Genomic DNA, 19,108 nt, shown 5'->3' with positions numbered 1-19,108 from the left:
GAAGTTATTGAATTGTTATCTTGCATATTTTAAAAACTATGATGCCAGTGTAATTCTTTTGACCTTGCCAGTTACTTGATCTATTTATCTGAGGGCCTTTGCTTTTTGTCTTTGAAATCTAATAATTCCACTTGGGGTTGATTGCTCTGTGTCTAGTGAGTCCTGTGCAGATCTGGGTATTCTTCTGTTCACATTTTGAAATTTCTGTTTCAAGTCACTTCACGTGTACTCACCTGCTCTAGTTAATCCTGCTGGGAGTGCTGACTTAACAATTTTTTTCTGCTTCTAGCTGGCTGTAAGGTTTCCCTCAGGTGGTATGCATGAAATATTGTCTCCTGACTTTTAAAACAGCTCTGTATAGCCGGGTCAGCCTGCCTGTCCGTGTGTATAGCTTTAGGATGTTTTACAGAATGCCTGGTTTCTTGTAGTTGGCTTGAAGTATCCTGTTTTTCATGCTTTTCCCCAGGCAGCACCCCATCGCCATTAGGTCCCTCTCCTGTCATTTATTATACCTTAAAAAATGTAGAATTTTAACTATTATTATCTTTATGCATTTAAAAATTCTTTAGGGGCCAGCATTGTGGCATAGCTGGTAAAGTTGCTACCTGCAAAGCCAGTTCGGGTCTCAGCTGCTTCATTGCTGATCCAGCTCCTTGCTAGCAGCCTGGGAAAAGCAGTAGAAGATGGCCCCGAGTGTTTGGGCCCCTGCACCCATGCGGGAGACCCAGATGGAGCTCCTGGCTCCTGCCTTCAGCCTGACTTAGCTCTGGCTGTTGTGGACACTTAGGAAGTAAACCAGCAGATGGAAAATCTCTCCTCTCTCTGTAACTCTGCCTTGCAAATAAATAAACTTTAAAAAAATTTTTTTAAATCACTTTTATGTGAAAGGAAAAGAGAGATAGACAAACATCTTCCATTTGCTGATTCCTAAAAGCCTGGGACAACCTAGACTGGGCTGGGAACCCTAGCCAAGTTTCCCGCATGGGTGACAGGGATCCATGTACTTGACCTGTTGCCTCCCAGGGTCTACATGAGTTTGAAGCTGGAATTGGAAGCAGAGGTGGATTTCAAACCCAGACTCTCTGACATGGAGTTGAGGGTGCTAACAGCTCTGCCAATCACCCCTCTGTTTGCCTGTTCTTCCCCTGGAAGCCATGCATTTGGAAGACTGTTCCTTTACAGTCTGGCCTGTTCCTTCAGTCCCCCGCGCCTTGAAACCCTCCTGCACTCCCTGCTCTGACCTCCTCACTTAGCAGACGGTTTCCTGACTTAGGACGGACTGAATCGTTCTGACATAAGCTCCACAGAACCCCACTCGGCCGCTCCTGCCCTCTTCTCCAGTTTGCTGGGAAGCGAGGTCTGCCTTCGCTCTCTGCGCACGCTTGTGGTAGGGCGAGGGTGCGAGCAGAGAAATCCTGCACCTGGCTTTTTATGCTTCGGTTTTTCTCTCTTGCCCTCACGCTATTAGAAGGTCTGATTTTTGTGCGATTTTCGTCTGATTTTTTTTCCTCTCCTCATTGTTCTCCATTGCTCTGGGAGGAAATACTGGGAGAGAGGAAGTTGGGGTGCCTCTACTATGTTCAGCTAGCCCAGAAGCTATTTTTAAAATAAGCAAATCTGATGCAGGTGGTTTTTCCTTGCTCTTGCTGGTGAGAAGTATAGACTGCACAAATGCACGCTTAGCCAAGACCTATTTACTAAGCACTTTTGTTTTTTAAAGATTATTAGAGAGTGACAGAGAGAGGGAGAGAAAGAAAAAAAGAGAGAGAGAAATATCTTGTATCAGTTGGTTCATTCCCCAAATGGCCCCAACGGGGTCCTGGGCCAGACTGAAGCCGAGAGCCAGGAAGTCCATCTGGGTCTCAGGGGTCCAAGCACTTGGGCCATCTCCTACTGCTTTCCCAGGCACATTAGCAAGGAGCTGGATCGGAAGTGGAGCAGTGGGGACTCCAACTGTCCCTCCAATATGGGATGCCAGTGCAGCATAACCCACTACACCACAGCTCTGGCCTCTATTTTTTTAAAAGCACTTTTAAATTATATAATAATAATCTTTAACTTTTAAAGGATAAATTTACATTAATCTTGTGCAAGGAACAGGGTTTTATTTTCCATTTAAGTCAGAGTTGCCTGGTGTTAGCTAAAACTCTCTCTAAGGGCTCATCATTGCCCTTGCAAGGTCCTATGATGTCATTCAGAAGGAAGACATCTTCAGTTTCTTGGTTCAGCTTTACCATGTCGCATCAGCAGAGTGTCTAGCCCCCCCCCCCACCTCCCTCCGTTCTCTCCTTGCTCCCCCTCTCCGCCCCACTCCCAGAGACATCGATACTGTGTTTAATCTCCAAAAACTGACAGCACAGTTCAGCTTTGGGATTCAAACTGATGTCTGAATTTTTGTGGGTTACAACAGCTTGATTTCATAAGAAACGGGGAGGGTGGTATGGAAACCGTAAGGGGAGCCGTATATTTGGATGCGTCATCAAGTATCTGTCTGAGCAGGAGAACAGAGACCCTTGACTGCAAATCCATGTGTGGTTTCCTGTTCCCGTCTGGGGCTAAGGGGCTCTGCCTGGATTCCAGCATGTTCTGCTACCCCAGTCTGGGATACGCTCAGCTCATCCTCAGAGGCCTCGGTTTGGCCAAGGTGACACGGGTGGCCACCAGTCAGGGAGCCATGCCCGCCGATCGTCATCTGAACCGTGGGGCGGGGGTTGACCAGCCTCCAGCATCCTCAGTGCGTCCTCTGTGATCTGATGGTCAGCCAGGTCTGGCGCAGTGTGGTGTGGAGGAAAGAGTTAAACGGACCCCAGCCTTTGCTACATCACACACTATGCCAGAACTCGGTGGTTTCAAACAAGAACCGCTTGTTTAGCTTTTGGTTCTGTGAGATGACAATTTGGGCTGGGCTCCACTGCTCGTCTGGGTGGGTCTCTCTGTCCCAGACAGCCCCTGGTGAGTGTGTGGTCAGCTGTGGGCTGGCCAGCTGTCAGCTCCCACGCATCGGCCGTGTGGATGAGGGAGCATACAAGGCTCAGTGGAGTCCCAGAACAGGGCAAATTTAGGTTTGGTCCTTGGGGAAATGCCCGTGGCTCAGTCGAAACTGATGGCCCCTTTTGGGCCTCGCGCCTCACCACTGGCCAATGCCTGGCTTATGCCGAGTGGAACCAACTTTGTTCAGAGCCCTGGGAACCATGGGTGGGATCTGGATTGTGGAGAAATCGAAATAACTTCCCAGTGGTCCAGCATTTTCCTCTCCAGATGGGATGCCTCCGGAGGTAGTGAGTTTCCCATCGCTGGAAGGATTCAAGTAGACTTCTCCTGGGTTCTACTCCAGAGATTCTTAACTTGGCACCCAAAGAACCCATTTCCAACTGATGAGCTGAGCCCCGTTTCAAACATCCTGGGACAGGATCGCTCCAGGTCTCCACATTGGGAGGCAACACAGGGCTGCGGAGCCCTCCTGACAATCAGAAGCCCCCGGAGCTGTGCTCTGTCCCCACCGGAGCCTCAGAACTTATCACACCACTGCTCACCCAGCCCCCGTCCTGTCCTCCACCCACACAGCTTGTGCTGGCGCAGTCCACGTCCGGATCCCACGGATTGGATCCCATGTCCCATCCTTCCCAGCCCAGGGTGCCCTGCACCACCACCCACACTGCTTTGGTGTCGATACCTTCCTGCTTGTCCAACCAGGGCCAAGTCTAGGCTGAGCCCTGCCCTCTTTGCTTTGCAGTCTCTTCAGCCATCCTAGGTGGAGATAAACTGAAAAAGTAAGTATGTGCCAGTCAACAGCTAAGACTAGGAAAGGACTGTGTGTCCTTTGGAGCTGTTAAAGGTCATGTTGTAGTCATGGGGAATGTCCTTGATAGGCTACTTTTAAGTGAAGACAAAAAAAGAATATGCACAGTATGTATGACCCCAATTTTGTTTTTGTGGGTTTTAAGATGACAAAGATGGTGCTGGTGCTGTGGTGTAGCAGGTAAAGCCGCCGCCTTCAGTGCCGGCATCTCATATGGGCGCCCATTCGAGTCCCGGCTGCTCCACTTCTGATCCAGCTCTCTGCTATGGCCTGGGAAAGCAGCAGAAGATGGCCCAAGTCTTTGGGCCCCTGAACCCACGTGGGAGACCCAGAAGAAACTCCTGGCTCCTGGGTTCAGATGGGCGCAGCTCTGGCCATTGTGGCCAAGTGGGGAGTGAACCAGCGGATAGAAGACCTCTCTCTCTTTCTCTTTCTGTCTGCTTCTGCCTCTCTGTAACTCTGCCTTTCAAATAAATAAATAAATCTTAAAAAAAAAAAAAAAAGATAAAGATGTCAGCCCAGACGTCAGCTTGGGGCACCCTGTTCCTTTTTTTAAAAACAGATTTTAATTATTTTATTCATTGGTTTTTCATTGTGAAAACTTCCTGGCCATTCTTCAATTTTCTATTCCCTGAAGATATTTTCTTTCTTTTTAAAGATTCATGTATTTATTCAAAAGGCAGAGTTACAGAGAGGGAGAGACAGAGATATTCTATCCATTGGCTGCAAAAGCCATGGCTAGGCCAGGCTGAAGCCAGGAGCTCCATTCAAGTCTCCCATGTGGGTGGCAGGGGCCTGAGCACTTGGGCCATCCTCCACTGCTTTCCCAGGCACATTAGCAGGGAGCTGGGTCAGAAGTGGAGCAGCCAGGGTAGGAACCGGCATCCATATGGGATGGTGGCATTGTGGGTGGAGGCTTAACCCACTGTGCCACAGCACCGGCCCCTCCCTGCTCCTTTGCACTAGAGTCCGTGCCCAGTGCATCTCCAAAGTCCTCCCCAGATTTTTGTGACTTTCCAAGGGCTTATACTGGCTGCCTCCTCTGCCTCCAAGTTCCTGCTTCTTTATTTCACAACATATTTATTTATTTTGAAGGGAAGAGAGAGACAGAGCTGCTATCCCCTGGTTCACTCCCCAAATGCTTACAGGTTCTAAAGCCAGGAGCTGGAACCCAGTCCGGGTCTGCAGTGTGGGTGAAGGAACCCGATTGTCTGAGCCATCACTGCTGCCCTCCAGGGTGCACCCTAGCAGGAGCTGGCGTCAGGAGTGGACCTGGGTGTGGAGCCCAGGATCTCTGACGGGGACATGAACTTCTCAGCTGCTCTACCGAACGCCCGCTCCGGGGCTCCTGACTCAATGCATTCCTGTTCAATACTCCGCCCATATTCCCAAGCGAGTTCAGCTCAGCCCCTTCTTTTTTCTTCTTTACAAAGATTTTTTTTTTTTAATTTGAAAGGCAGAGTTACAGAGAGAGAGGGAGAGAAAGAGAGGAGTGAGATCTTCCATCCTCTGGTCCACTCCCCAAATGGCTGCAATGGCTAGGGCTGGGTCAGCCAAAGCCAGCGTCAGGAGACAGAGACAGGAAAGAAGACAGGAGGCTGGGGGAGGCAGGGGGAGGCTGAGGGGAGGAGCTGTCATTTCACTGCAGCCCAAGCACAAGCAGGTCCTCTGCCCCTTGCCAGAGCAGAAAGCCAGCAGCGTCTCTTAATAATCTCTCTCCCCAGCTACGGCTGTTTGTTTGTATTCAAACAGGAACATGATAACCGAGCTATAAGTAGCTCCATGCACAGCTGTGCAAGGTAGGCACTGGGGCAACTGGATGAGGTCCCTGGAGGGAGCGCCAAGGTCTCCCGTGTGCCTGAGGCGAGGGCGAGGGCGAGGGCTCGGCCCTGTGTGGACGGCGCAGCTGGAAGTGATGCAGCCACTAAACAGGAGCTGGTGTGTCAGGGCCTGAGCTCACCTGGGATAAGCGGCCCTAATCTGGGCTCCACGAGCCACGTGGCCCACACCCAAGGCCTGGCAGCAAATGCGTTCTGAGGTAAGCTTGCTGGTCCGGCCTGCAAAGGCACCTTCTGAGCCTGCCGGGGCCTGGCTGGGAGGAGGCTGCCTGTTGGAAGCCAACCTGTGCGGGGCTGGTTCTGGCCCCAGCCCTGTCTTGCCGTGAGACCTCGGCCAAATCATTTCTAGTCTCTAGGTCTCAGCACTAAAGATCTAAGTTACTTCACTAGGAGAAATATCAGAATTTTTATCACATACCAAGAAATGGATGTTTCCAGACAGTGAATAAAAACTCTAATAGAAAATTTGATGTGATTGTCTAATGAATCAACAAATCCCAATAAGCTAGTCCTTTTTTGTTTTTAAAGATCTATTTATTTATTTGAAAGGCAGAGTTACAGAGAGAGAGAGAGAGTGTGAGAGTGAGAGAGAGAGAGAGAGGGAGAGAGAGATCCTCCATCTGCCGGTTCGCCCCCCAGATGGCTGAAACATCTGGGGGTGGGCCAGGCCAAAGCAGGGAGCTTCATCTGGGTCTCCCAGGTGGGTTGTAGAGGTCAAATTACTTGAGTCATCTTCCACTGTTTTCCTAGGTGCATTAGCAGGGAGCTGGATCAGAAGTAGAGCAGCCAGCAGGACTCCAACTGGTGCTCCTATGGGATGCTGGTGTCGCAAGTGGCTGCTTAACCTGCCGCACGGCAACACCGGCCCCCCAATAAGCTATTCTTACAGGATAGTGTGGGACAAAGGCATTGGTAAAGTTGTAACAATTCTCTGAGCCTCTATTTTATCATCAACAGAATGGGTTCTGTGTGACCCTGTGTCTGACCTCCCAGATCCCTGCGTATCAAGTGGGGCCTGGCCTGGCCTGGGTGTCTCTGGTGCTGAGCGCTGTCCTCCCCTGACCTGCCCGCAGGCAGCCTCCACACGGCCTGGCTGCGTTGTTGGTTCTGCTCTTCCCACGTGCCCTTCTCTTTCCGATTTGTTCCCAAGCCCCGTTTCCCCACGTTTGCTCTTTCCCTTCTCAGCCGTGGTTCTGGCTTCCCAGCCTGGTAAGCAGCCACCTGGTCCATACAGGGACCCGCCTTCCTGATCCAGGAGAGGGGCTCTCGCGAGCTGGGACCTTCCCACCAGCCTCAGTTGCCAACAGCCAGCAAGTCCGTGCTCCTTTGCAGAACTAACGGACTGAGACTTAAAGACAGGAGACTGTCCTGGGACGCTTTACACAACCTCAAGCAGTAGCCTCCCACTGGCCAGACTGTGGAGGTCCCCATCCTAACTCTCGCTCTCTGCCAGGCTTTGGCGAGGCCATTCAATCTCTGAGCTTTGACTGTTCACCCATTTAAAAAAGAAATACCTACCACATAGCATTGCTGCAAGTTTTTAATTTTTTTATTTTTAATGATTTATTTGATTTTTTTTTTTGAAAGGCAGAAAGAGAGGGAGAGATCTCTCATTCCCTGGTTCCCTCCTTACATAACTGTAACAGCCAGGCCTGTCGCAAGCTGAAGCCAAAAGCCCGGAACTCTACCTGCGTCTCCCACAGGGGTGGCAGGTGTCCAAGTACCTGGGCTGTCTCCCACCACCTTCCCAGGTGCATTAGCAGGGCGCTGTATCAGAAGCAGACTGGCACTCTGATATGGGATGCCAGCACTGTAAGCCATGGCTTAAGCCTCTGAGCCACAGTGCCAGCCACGGTGCTCGGCACACGAGAAGGGCTCAATAGTTATGGTGTGACATTACGTAAGTGACGTTAATGCATTGATAAGTGAATCAATGAATCGAAGGTTGTCCTGGTTTATATTCAGGGCCTGCTGTGGTTTTGATCATATGACCCCACAAATAAAAGTTCTCTCAAGCACCTATCTTTTAAAAGCAAGAAACAAATGAATTTTCTATTTTAATCTAGGAGAGATTAGCGTGAGAGAAGAGTTCCATTTTAGCTCGCTGTGTAGACACCATCCACAGAACGCACGAGTCGAAGACATCTTCGTGAATTCAGTCTTATTTATGGTAAACCACCTGAAATCCATTACAAGCCTAAGTCAGCGATCATTTGTAAAGAAATTCAGTTTCATTTCCCCAAGGACGTAGCGTAGCTAAGTTCACCCAGCCTCAGAGAGGCTTGGATTGATGGGTCACTAACTGAGGAAGAATTCCAATCTCCATGCTGGCTAAAAGCCCTTGAGCCGTTGACTTTTTTGAGCTGACCTCTGTTATGAACGTTCTTGGTAAAAGTCATTTCTTTCTGCCAGTGCAGGGGGGTTGGCTCTGCCTTTACTGAAGATGCGCCTATTTCCAATTGGCAGCATCCGGATTCATGGTTTTGCAGTAGGGATGGAGAGGAGGCCGGAGCAGCTCTGTTTTACCCAGAGCGTTGCTTCCTGGGGCTCCAAATGAGCTGCTGTGGGTAGTAAGGCCGCGGCCAACAGCTGAGCACTCGCCTTACTCCGAGGTCTTCGTAGCAAGGGGAGGGGAGGATTACTCGGACACCGGTTTTAGAGGAAACGCAGCACAGAGAAGTTAAATAACTTGCCCGAGTTTCTACACCAACGCGAGTGGTGACGTTGGCCCTCGGAGCCCTGGAGTGAGGCCGTCCCTAGGGGTAGAGGAGTCAAGTCACGGCCCCTGGAACTTAGGGAGGGGGTACTGTTCGGCTGCCCCACGTTGCGCCTCGCTGGGCGGAAGGCGGCCTGAAGACGGGGAAGCTGACTTTGACGTCCACAGTGGCGAGCCGGAGGCGGCCGTTGGGGCCCCAACCAAGCACTACCAAGGGAAAGGGTGCTGGTGGCTGAGGAATGTGGGCACCCAGACTCCCCAGCGCCCAGTGGCTGCCGTGGACCCCTGTGCCTCGTCAGCCCATCATTACGACAGAGTCCCAGCTCCTTGGATGGGAGCAAGAAACATCATATATTTATTTACTCTCTCCCCTATTGGGGGTGGCAGCCCCTGGTGCCCCATGATGGCCAGGACATCAGTGCTGGGACAGGTGCTGGAGGTGATGCCCAGTGCCTAGCAGACCTGGTGCTAGGGACAGTGTCCAGGGACAGCAGCAGCACCACTCCTTGGCTGACCTTGGCAGTGGTGCGAGCTGATTGGCTGCCCCCCATGTCACTGAATCTGGGCCTGGCCTCCAGGCTTCCCTCAGATCCCACCCTGGAGACCCCTTTTCTGTCCAAGTTAGCCAGAGTCATTTCCACTATTGTCTGTGCTCTCCCCAGGAGGGGGGCAGGCCTGTCTGCCAGGCTGCACTTTCTATGACTTCACTCACTGAAACTCAGCCACGTCTGGGTAAGTGCACCGCACACAGCATCAGCCATGACTGGAGCTGGTGGGAGGGTGATCACAGGCACCATGGCGGCAGCCAGTGTAGACCACCAGCTGATGCCCCAACCCTGGTTCTCCGCTATCCAGTCTCCTCTGAATCCTGTGAATTCCCATGTGTCACGTTTGGGGGACAAATTGGAGCTCTGGCCAACTCGAGTGTCCTGGTCTACTTGCAACCAGGTTTCTTGTTCCACACCACTAAGTTGGCACCCTTGTTTTCTACAGCTAGCCTGTATGAGTTGGGCTAATGTGAGTCTCCCTCAGCATTTCAGTAAGTCGAAACGGTTCTTTCACTTAGTGCAGTGCCTTTGAGGCACATCAGAGTTGGAGCACCTGTCAGTGTTTCCTACCTTTCGATGTCTGAGCCACAAGCCACATTGTGTTTAACCGTTCATCCATTGAAACCTACACATTGCTGCTCTGACCCAGAAGTAGGGCGCTGGGCTTCTCCTTGTCCAGTGTTCCCCAGGAGGGGTCTCCAGCACCCCAGGTAAGCCCCCTGGTCTCCACGAGCCTGCGATGAAATGCTAATCTGATTTCCTGGCGTGGCTGTGCCTGGCGGCAGGGGTCAGGGGCTTCTGTAGAAGCTTTCAAAGGCTCTGCCACTGCAAAGGACAAGAAAGAAACTCAGGCAAAGGGTGGCTGAGTGGTCGTGATTGGCTCAGTCCCAGGAGGTGGGCGGGCACCAGCAGGAGGGTATCTGAGTGGGTCCGCAGGGCCTCCTCTCCCCAGGAGGGGGGCAGGCCTGTCTGCCAGGCTGCACTTTTTATGACTTCACTCGTTGAAACTCAGCCACGCCTGGGTAAGTGCTCCGCACACACCATCAGCAGGTGCCAGACCGCGCGTCAGCGCCTTCCCACAGTTTTCTTTGACCTTCCGTACCCCAACTCTGGAGCTGCCCCAGGTGCGTGCCGAGAGCCCTGTGAGCGTTGGACTCCTTTCTAGAGAGAACGGTTTGTTCTCGGCTCTAACACAGAAAGGGCAAGCGAGTGATTCCTGGCACCGAGCTCCCTGGCCAGGACAGCCCCGTGTCTGCCGATGTGGCCAATCAGATGGCAGGGGCCATGTTCGTTTGGATAAGCCTTTATTGAAAGGAGCCCGTTGTGGAATAATGGGGAAATCCTGTGTGAAAGGCCCTGGGGGGGCTGGCCCGGGAAAGGCGGATTCCACGTGGGCAGGAGCCTTGTCTAATCACGGCACGGCCGCGGGCCAGGTATGAAGCACAGCTGGTTTGGGCCGGTGCGAGGGTGGAGACAGGCTGTTTGCTGGGCTGGCTGAGGTCGGTCAGCACTCAGTACAGACCTCGCAGGCTTCTGAATGGAGGAGGAGAAAGTCCAGTTGGTGGAAGGCAGACTTTCCGTGGACTCCCAGCCTCCAACGTCAGGACCAGCCCCGAACGTGAGTAGAAGGCAGAGCTGTGCAGGCCTTGCTTTCTGGTCTGGGGAAAGCCTGAGAGGGGGTCGTAGCAGAATTGCCTAGAAGATTCCAGATCAGCCAGGCCTTCCCTTTGAGGTGTTGATAGATACGCTTTACTAGAAGGAGTGTGGCCTTCCTCTTTCATCTGCTTGTTTGTTAAAACAGGTAGGTCGGATTTCCTGGATTTTAGTAGGATTGTGGAATTCAGTCTGGGTAATGAGCACCCAAACATAGCACGATTCTGAACCTTAGGAAATTCTGGTTTCTGAAGGTTCGGACAGGCAGATGTCAGAAGTTACAGCAAGTGATAGGGCCATAAGATCCCAACACTCAACATGATTTTCCAATGAGGAATCAGCTTCCAAATGAAACGGGAGTGATCAACTTTAAATAAGGCAAGATTTGTGCATTCTGTAAGAGCATGTGAGTGTGTGTATGTGTGTGCCCGTAGCAGATGGCAAGCAGAGATTAAGGAATTGTATCCTTTTCATTAAGGGGTTGGGAGTGAGAGCATTGAACTTGGGGTGACATCACGATTTTCTGTATGGAGGCACTTTAATCGGGCTGCTAGAAAGAGCCGGGCTTTCCTAGTGCTTGCTCCGTGCTACAGACCCCGGGGGCTGTGTGGCAATCTTGGTTGGGTGAATAAGTGGATCAAGGTGCGACTTCTCCGTTTCCTGAGGAAATCTATGAGGAAGGCCGGATCGCCATGGAAGAAATCCCAGTGTCAGAGGCAGGTGGCTGCGGTCTGTGTCCGGCTTTTGCCCTCCCAAATTGGGTCTTTGGCAAGCTCCTTACCTTCTCCAGCCTCCATTTCCTGCCGGCAATAGATTGATCGCCTCTAAGGCTCAGGCTTGAGACCATGGTCAATATCAGAGTTTCTGTAACTTCATCCGTTCATGTAGGAAACGTGAGAGCAATAGTGCCCGTCCCACGCAGGTCGCAGAGTCTCGTGCACTTGGTTGCGTGGTGCTGGGCTGCTCTGTGAACGGGACGGGATGCATCCCGATTATGCTGCTCTTGCTGCACCAGGTCCCTCCCTGAGCCCCAGGAGAGCACTCTCGTTGTCTCGGCGGCTTCATGTGCTCCTACATCCCGTGTCTGACCCCAACTCCCCATTCTGCTAGGCCAGGAAACCCGGGTGCCTTCAGAAAACCATGTGCAGAGTGAGACCGAGCTGATGAAGCAAGTGTGTAGAGTGACACATACGAAAAGCATATGTTGTTGAGAGATGGATTTCACGCCTCCCGCTGTCACCAACAGCGGGGACCAGCCCTGGCAGGACAGGACGCAGCAACCCCGGGATGAGTGGCTTGCTCCGCGCCGAGGCGCATGGGCCCCTTTGCCACGCCTCCGTGTGTGCACACCGATGGGAATGCTGGCGCTGCCTCTCACACTCGGTAGCAAACTCGTTTTTCAGAAATGTCTGCCAAGCTCGGGTGGGGAATACAAACAGTAGCCCGTACCGGGAGCGGGTTCTGGGTGGCAGAGCGCAGAACGACAGCCCTCGCAAAGCTGTTTTCCGGGATGGGGCTGCGGAGAGGCGCACTTCCCAACATCTGGCTTTTGAGCTTGGGGAGATGAGTTTGGGGAAAAGCCCTGGTGCCTCTTCCACGTTCCCGATGTTTACATCCTTTTGTCTCTTCCAGTCGCCTCCGACAAAATCCCGAGGGCCGTGGGGCACCCCAAATCACCATGGGCAATGAGAACAGCACCAGCGACAACCAGGTGGGTGGCAGGAAGCTTCTCCCCGGGCCGCTGAGGCTCTCGGGGCTGGCCTCGGCTCCCGCACCCCTTCCTCGCAGCACCTCGTCTCTGCACGAGAGGGAGCAGGCTGAGACGCAGCCCACGCCTGGTTGTGTGCCCCGGAGAACGCAGCCTGGCTGTGCTTTATAAGCCACAAACACTACTTTTACTTTTTATTCCCTGCCTTTAAAATGCACAGCTTGGGAACTTGGCACATTGCTCCTTGGTTGTGTCTCTCTGTAAACTTTCTGACTTGGGTTTGGTAGAGGAGGTTAAACCGGAGCCTTTTCTGTATTCATCCTCCAAATGAAGTTATGACCGTTAGAAAAATGATTGAAAAATCTATCAACCGGAGTTGAGCAGACTAAACATGACCTGCGGTTTTTACATCAGGCCAAGGGTTTCATGGTATGGAACGGGTACGGTGCATCAGCCTGGGATCTTAAAATATAATCAGATTTTATCACTGTCTATGTCAACTTTGGGAGTTTTGACTTAGCACTCTGGAAAATAAAACCAGGGAGACACTTTCCCATTCATGTCCCACGAAGTGTGTGGAAAACGTGGATTAATGGTATTGATGGGAAAATCAGGTCCAAAATTGGAGCCAGCCTACCGTGACCTGCTCTCCCCTTGCCTTTTTTTTTTTTTTTTTTTTATTCCCTGTTGTCCTATTTTCTCAGGAGCAGGAATTGTGCAAAGAAAAGGTGGAAAATGCCAGGAGTGTTAGGGGCAGGCAAGAAACAATGAATGTTTCAAGTGCCTGGGTGGGAGGCACTACAGAGAGGTGGAGACTACGTGCTCAGGGGAGTTCTTGTCCCTTATCTGGGGGAAGCTGCCATCATCAACTCCAGCTGATGGTCACCAAGGGAGAGCGTGGGTTCCATGTTCCATGATTTTCCTAGTTCTTCAAAAGAAGCCAGGAACCTGTATTTTTCTATGAAGTCTTGAATTTTTTCAATTGTTAAACTTTTTATTTTGAGGTAGATTCACGTGCTGTCTTAAGAAATAACAGAGAACCCCCATGTACCCTTCGCTTAGTTTTCCTTTTAAAATGATGAAAGTCTTAGATAAAACTTTTTCCTCTTGAAACTATAGCACAGTATCACAGCTTAGATACAGACATCGGGGCCATCGGGATTGCAGAATGTTTTCAATTCCAGAGTCATCTTGTTCCCTTCTTGTAGCCACACCTCCCTCTCATTCCCCACCCCTAACCCCAGCAACCACTGCTCTCTGTTTCTATAATTCTGTCATTTCAGTTATGTCATATACATGGAATCACACAGTGGGTGACCTTGGAGGACTGGCATGATTCTCTTGCAATTCATTCAAGCTGTTGGGTGTTCTACAGTTCATTTCTGTTTCCAGTTGAGCGGTGTTCCAGGGTGTGGATGTGTGGTAGCTGGTTGAACCATTCACCCATGGAAGCACAGCTGAGTTGTTCCCAGTTTCGTGCTATTACAAACAAAGCTGCCGTGAACATTTGTGTGCAAGCTGTTTTGTGAACGCGCATCTTCCTTTCTCCAAGATAAACGCCCAAGAGTGCAGTTACTGGATTGCGTGACTGTTCATGTTTAGTTCTATAAGGAGCTGCCCAGCTCTCGGGCAGAGCTGCTGAACCATTTCACAGCCCCGCCAGCAATTTATGAGTGGCCCAGTTTCTCTGCATCCTGGCCTACATTGACTGGATGGTGTTGCTAGTTGGTGTTGCCATTCTTTTTTTTTTTTTTTAATCTATTTACAGAGTTACACAGAGAGAGGAGAGGCAGAGAGAGAGAGAGAGAGAGAGAGAGAGAGAGAGAGGTCTTCCATCCAATGGTTCACTCCCCAATTGGCCACAAAGGCCGGAACTGTGCCGATCCGAAGCCAGGAGCCAGGAGCTTCTTCCAGGCTTCCCACATGGGTGCAGGGGCCCAAGGACTTGGGCCATTTTCTACTGCTTTCCCAGGCCATAGCAGAGAGCTGGATCGGAAGTGGAGCAGCCAGGATTAGAACTGGTGCCCATCTGGGATGCCAGCGCTTCAGGCCAGGGCATTAACCCACTGTGCCACAGTGCCAGCCCCAGTGTTGCCATTCTTAGAGCTGTCTTGTGATGTCTTATTGTGATTTCAATTTGCATTTTTTTTTATTTGACAGGTAGAGTCATAGATAGTGAGAGAGAGAGACAGAGAGAAAAGTCTTCCTTCCATTGGTTCACTGCCCAAATGGCCGCCACGGCCAGTGCTGTGCTGCTCCAAAGCCAGGAGCCAGGTGCTTCTTCTTGGTCTCCCATGCGGGTGCAGCAGCCCAAGCACTTGGGCCATCCTCCACTGCCCTCCCGGGCCACAGCAGAGAGCTGGACTGGAAGAGGAGCAACCAGGACTAGAACCTGGGGCCCATATGGGATGCCAGTGCTGCAGGCAGAGGATTAACCAAGTGAGCCATGGCGCCAGCCCCCTCAATTTGCATTTTGGTGAAGCATAATGACATTGAACAATTTCCATGTGTTATTTGCCATCTGTATATTCTCTTTGATGAAATACTTGTTCATGCCTTTTGCCCATTTTGTAGTTGGATTATTATTACTTACTATTCAGCTGTTATGTTTGGGGATTCTTTATACTCACTTGGTCTTTTTTTTTTTTTTAAAAGATTTATTTATTTTACTTGAAAGAGTTAAACAGAGAGAGGAGAGGCAGAGAGAGACAGAGAGGTCTTCCATCTGATGGTTCACTCCCCAATTGGCCACAACAGCCGGAACTGTGCCAATCCGAAGCCAGGAGCCAGGAGCCTCAAGCCTCTTCTGAGTCTCCCACGTGGGTGCAGGGGCCCAAGGACTTGGGCCATCCTCCACTGCTATCCCAAGCCACAGCAGAGAGCTGAGCAGGAAGTGGAGCAGCCGGGCCTCGAACCAGCGCCCATATGGGATGCTGGTGCTTCAGATCAGCGTGTTAACCTGCTGTGCCACAGCACTGGCCCCAACTCACTTGGTCTTGATACCAACCCTTTGTCAGATCATGATTTGCAAGTATTTTCTCCCATTCCATAACTGGCTTTTCTGTCTTCCTCACAGTATTTTTAATTTTGAGGAGGCACAATGTATCACATTTTATTTTTACAGATAGTTGAAGAACTTTTTGCCTACAGCCTGGAGATTTTTTTTCTAAGACTTTTAAATTTTATATTTGAGTCTGGCCTACTTTGAGTTAATTTTTGTACAGAAATCTCAGTCTAATTTCTGCTGCCATAACAAAATACCACAAGAGATTTCCATCTTCCTTGTCCTCACACGTGCAATAGAGGTTAACTTGGCTCCCAGCTCTAGAGCTGAGAATTCTGAGAGCACAGCACTGGCTTCCGGTGAGGGCCTCGATCCGCAGCACCACGGTCAGGAGGGCAAGCGAGAGCCGTGAGACAGAGCCAAAGGAGCCCAGCTCCCTCCCTGGCCAGCCCACTCCCCAGTCATGGCTTTAATCCATTCACAAGCAAAGAGCCCTCATGGCCTAATTGCCAATTAAAGAGTATTTATCTCAAAGGGAGAAAGAGATTGAGATCTTCTATCCGCTGGTTCACTCCCCAAATGGCTACAACAGCTAGGGCTGGTCCGGCACGAACCAGGAACCTGGAACCCCAACAGGGTCTCACACGTGGGTGCGGGGGGCCCAAGTACTTGAACCATCATCAGCTGCTTTCCCAGGCACATTAGAAGGGATCTGGATCAGAAGTGGAGCAGCCAGGCCTGAAGCCTGCCTTCCATTATGGAATGCTGCGATTTGACCAACTGTGCCTCAACACCAGGCCCTTTTCCCCACTTAATACTGGCACAACGGCAATTATATCTCCATATGGATTTTGAAGACGTCAAACCATAGCAGGGTAGAAGATTTGGATTCATTTTTCTTTCTTTGAAGACTACTGTCATAGAGCAGTTTTGCATTCACAGCAAAATGGAGAGGAAGGTGCAGCGATTTCCGTATTCCTTGCCCTCACACGTGCGTAACCACCCCCACTGGGTGCATTCCCACCAGGGGGCACGTCTGCTTCCCCGATGAACCTCCATGCCACACCCTGCCACCCACTAACCTGAGGTGTACGGGGAGGCTCACCCTTGGTTTCACACACGTGCTCTCTAGCGCTGTATAGAGGACTGTAACTGCCCTATAGACCCTCTGTGCTTTGCCTATTCAAACCCTGACACCCACTGATCTCCCCACTGTTGCCGTAGGTTTGTGTTTTCCATAATGTCGTGTAGATGGTGTGAAGTTCTTTCCAGAGGAACGGCTTTCATTTCGTGATGTGCATTGAAGGTTCCTTCATGTCTTTTCATGGCTTCACAGTTCATGTCTTTTTTGAGCTGAAAAACGTTCCATTGTCTGCAGTACCACAGTTTATTTATTAAGTAACATCTTGGCTGCTTCCAAGTTTTGACAAGTATGAATAAAACTGCTATCCACATCCAAATACGAGTTTTCTTGTGGACGTATGTTTTCAGTTGCCTTGGGTAGATGCCAAGGAGCGTGGTCACTGGATCACATGATGAGAGTATGGTTGAGTTTTGTAAGAACCTGCCAAACTGCCTTCCACGATGGCTTCACCAGCCTGTATCCCCGCCAGCGATGAATGCCATCCTCCCCAGCAGCTGCTCTGATTAGTGCCTCTGATTAGTGGCCATCCTGATAGGTGTTGGCTGTGTCTCATTGTTGTCTGGCATGGGGCAACTCACTTTCCCTCTGCGTGTCTCCTTGGGTGTAGTGTCTGGGATGGTCTTCAGCCCATTTTGAAATCATGTTGTTCACTTGCTTAGTGTTGAGGTTTTGTACATTTATTTTTTATTTGAAAGGCTGAGAGGAGAAGAGAGAGAGAGAGAATGAATGAATGAATGAATATCTTCGAAGCCAGGAGCCAGGAACTCCGTCTGGGTCTCCCATATAGGTGACAGGAACCTAAGTACTTGGGCCGTCTTCCACTGCTTTCCCAGGCATATTAGCAGGAAACTGGATCTGAAGTGGAGCAGCCAGTACTCAAACTGATGTGTCAATATGGGATGCCGGTGACACGGGCGGCAGCCTGGCTCCCTGTGCCACACCACCCAGCCCCTTGTGTACATTTTAGATGACTCATTTTTCAGAGGTGTCTTTGGCAAATATTTTCCCCCAGTCCGTGTTCTCTTGAAGCCGGGGTTCGTGTCTCTGTGTTTCGTACTGTTTTGCCTGCTGCTGTCCATTATTCTGGTCCCACTGCTGAGAGGTCTACCCTTCCTCCATTGTACTTTGGTGAGAAATCAGTCAGGCACATCCGTGTGGGTCTGTTTCTGGGATTTCTTTCCTGTTCTATTGATTGTAGGAATGACTGTAGCTAAAGGAGGGGCTTCACAAATGGAATTAAAAGTAGGTTCTTTTTGGTATAAAAGTTCTGAAATATGTGCAGAGTTTATTTCACAATATACATTTTTCATGAATTTTAACACCTCTCACGTGCATGGATTCCAAAAGAGTTTTTGCCCCCAAGCTTATCTTTTGACCTTGTTTTCCATGAACTTTTTGAAGTACCCTCAAGTAAAGTGTCCTGAATCAGGTGTAATGATTCTCTCAGCTTCATCCTCTTCAAAATTGGTTCAGCTGTTCTGGGATACGTGGCTTTTCAAACACATGTTAGAATAAACCTAAGTCTGCATAAATCTCTCTGAGATTTCCACAGGAATTAGGTTAAATCTATAGATCAATTGGAGCAGAATTAGCTGCTGCCCTGTGTCGTGTCTGCGAATCCGTGAGTACACAGCGTGGCTGTCTCTTCGTTCAGTCCTTTGGTTTTTCATCAGCTTTCCCAATCTGTAGCATGCAGAGCCAGCACGGGTCCTGTCAAGCATAGCCTGAGTAGTACGTTTTCTTTGGAGTGACTGCAAATGAATTGGCATTTTTAACTCTGCTGTCCACACATTCATGGTTAGTGTATTGATTTCTGTGTACTGATCTTGTAGCCTGTGGCCGTGTAGAACCCACTTATTTGTTCCAAGGTTATTTTTGTTACTTCTTGGGATTTCCTGCGCATATTACCATGTTGCTTGTGAACGTGGACAGTTTTATTTCTGCTTTTCCGTTCTGCCTGCCTGCCTTTCCTGTCACCCCCTTATCTCGCTCCCCTTTTCCTCTCTCAGAGCAGCTATGTCTATGTCAACTAAGTCTATGTCAACTAAGAGCAGTGAGAATGGACGCTGTTCCCTGTTCCCAGTCCCAGGGGCAGGCACTCAGTCTTTCACTGTGAACTGAGATACCTTCAGCGGGTGGGTTTTTTTTTTGTTTTGTTTTGTAAATATTCTTTGTCAAACTGAAAAGTTCTTTCTATCCCATTGAACCCTTCTAGTCTGCTGAGAGTTGCTCATTTTTAATCACAGGAGGGTATTGGATTTTGCCGAGAGCTTTCTGTGCACCAGCCATTGTAATTGTTGCCAAACCACCCCGCAAACTAGTCGGAGGAGGCGCTATGGAGCCCCCAGATCCGGGCCGGCTCGCCTGAGGCACAGAAAGGCAGTCGCTGAGCCGGGCGGGGGAGGACTGTAGGTGTTTGCTGCTCGGTGCAGAGCAAGCAGCCGGCATCTACCGCTCCACTCGAGGCTCCCTGAGGAGCTGGGGGAAGGGTGCTCTTAGACTGAAAGTGGGACTGGAGGGGATGTTCAGCCCGCACCCAAGTTCTGGTTGGTCAGTGAGCTCGTGACCTTCCTTTCATTGGCTGGTGGAGTCGTGCTCTCCAGGGAACCTCCCTGATGGCCGGTGGGCTTTAGCTGGTCTGGGGGTTCCATGAAAGTGGGAATTACCCTCTACGGAGACATGCAACTCCCCTGGCTAG

At 50.5% G+C, this 19,108-nt stretch overlaps 1 protein-coding gene across 16 annotated transcripts in view; it reads left to right on the top strand.

Moving 5' to 3' along the window:
* TACC2 (transforming acidic coiled-coil containing protein 2) overlaps window positions 1-19,108 on the top strand; it is a 202,534-nt gene that overhangs the window by 9,134 nt on the left and 174,292 nt on the right. For 9 of the 16 annotated variants that reach the window (XM_051824267.3, XM_051824261.3, XM_070057109.2 and 6 more), the window contains exon 2: window positions 12,187-12,265. The exons of 2 other annotated variants lie outside the window; for them this stretch is intronic. In XM_051824267.3, the coding sequence (XP_051680227.3) occupies window positions 12,233-12,265 (33 nt within the window). In that variant the 5' untranslated portion in view covers window positions 12,187-12,232. Of the gene's footprint in view, window positions 1-10,352; window positions 10,520-12,186; window positions 12,266-12,912; window positions 18,546-19,108 lie in introns of those variants that run through there. 5 more of the 16 variants (XM_051824268.3, XM_051824262.3, XM_089313892.1 and 2 more) reach the window with 2 other exon arrangements.

Source organism: Oryctolagus cuniculus, chromosome 15 (assembly GCF_051225735.1).
Source record: "Oryctolagus cuniculus isolate XC-2025 breed Fujian yellow rabbit chromosome 15, ASM5122573v1, whole genome shotgun sequence".
Lineage (NCBI taxonomy): Eukaryota > Metazoa > Chordata > Mammalia > Lagomorpha > Leporidae > Oryctolagus > Oryctolagus cuniculus.
This window is presented reverse-complemented; position numbering and strand designations above follow the sequence as displayed.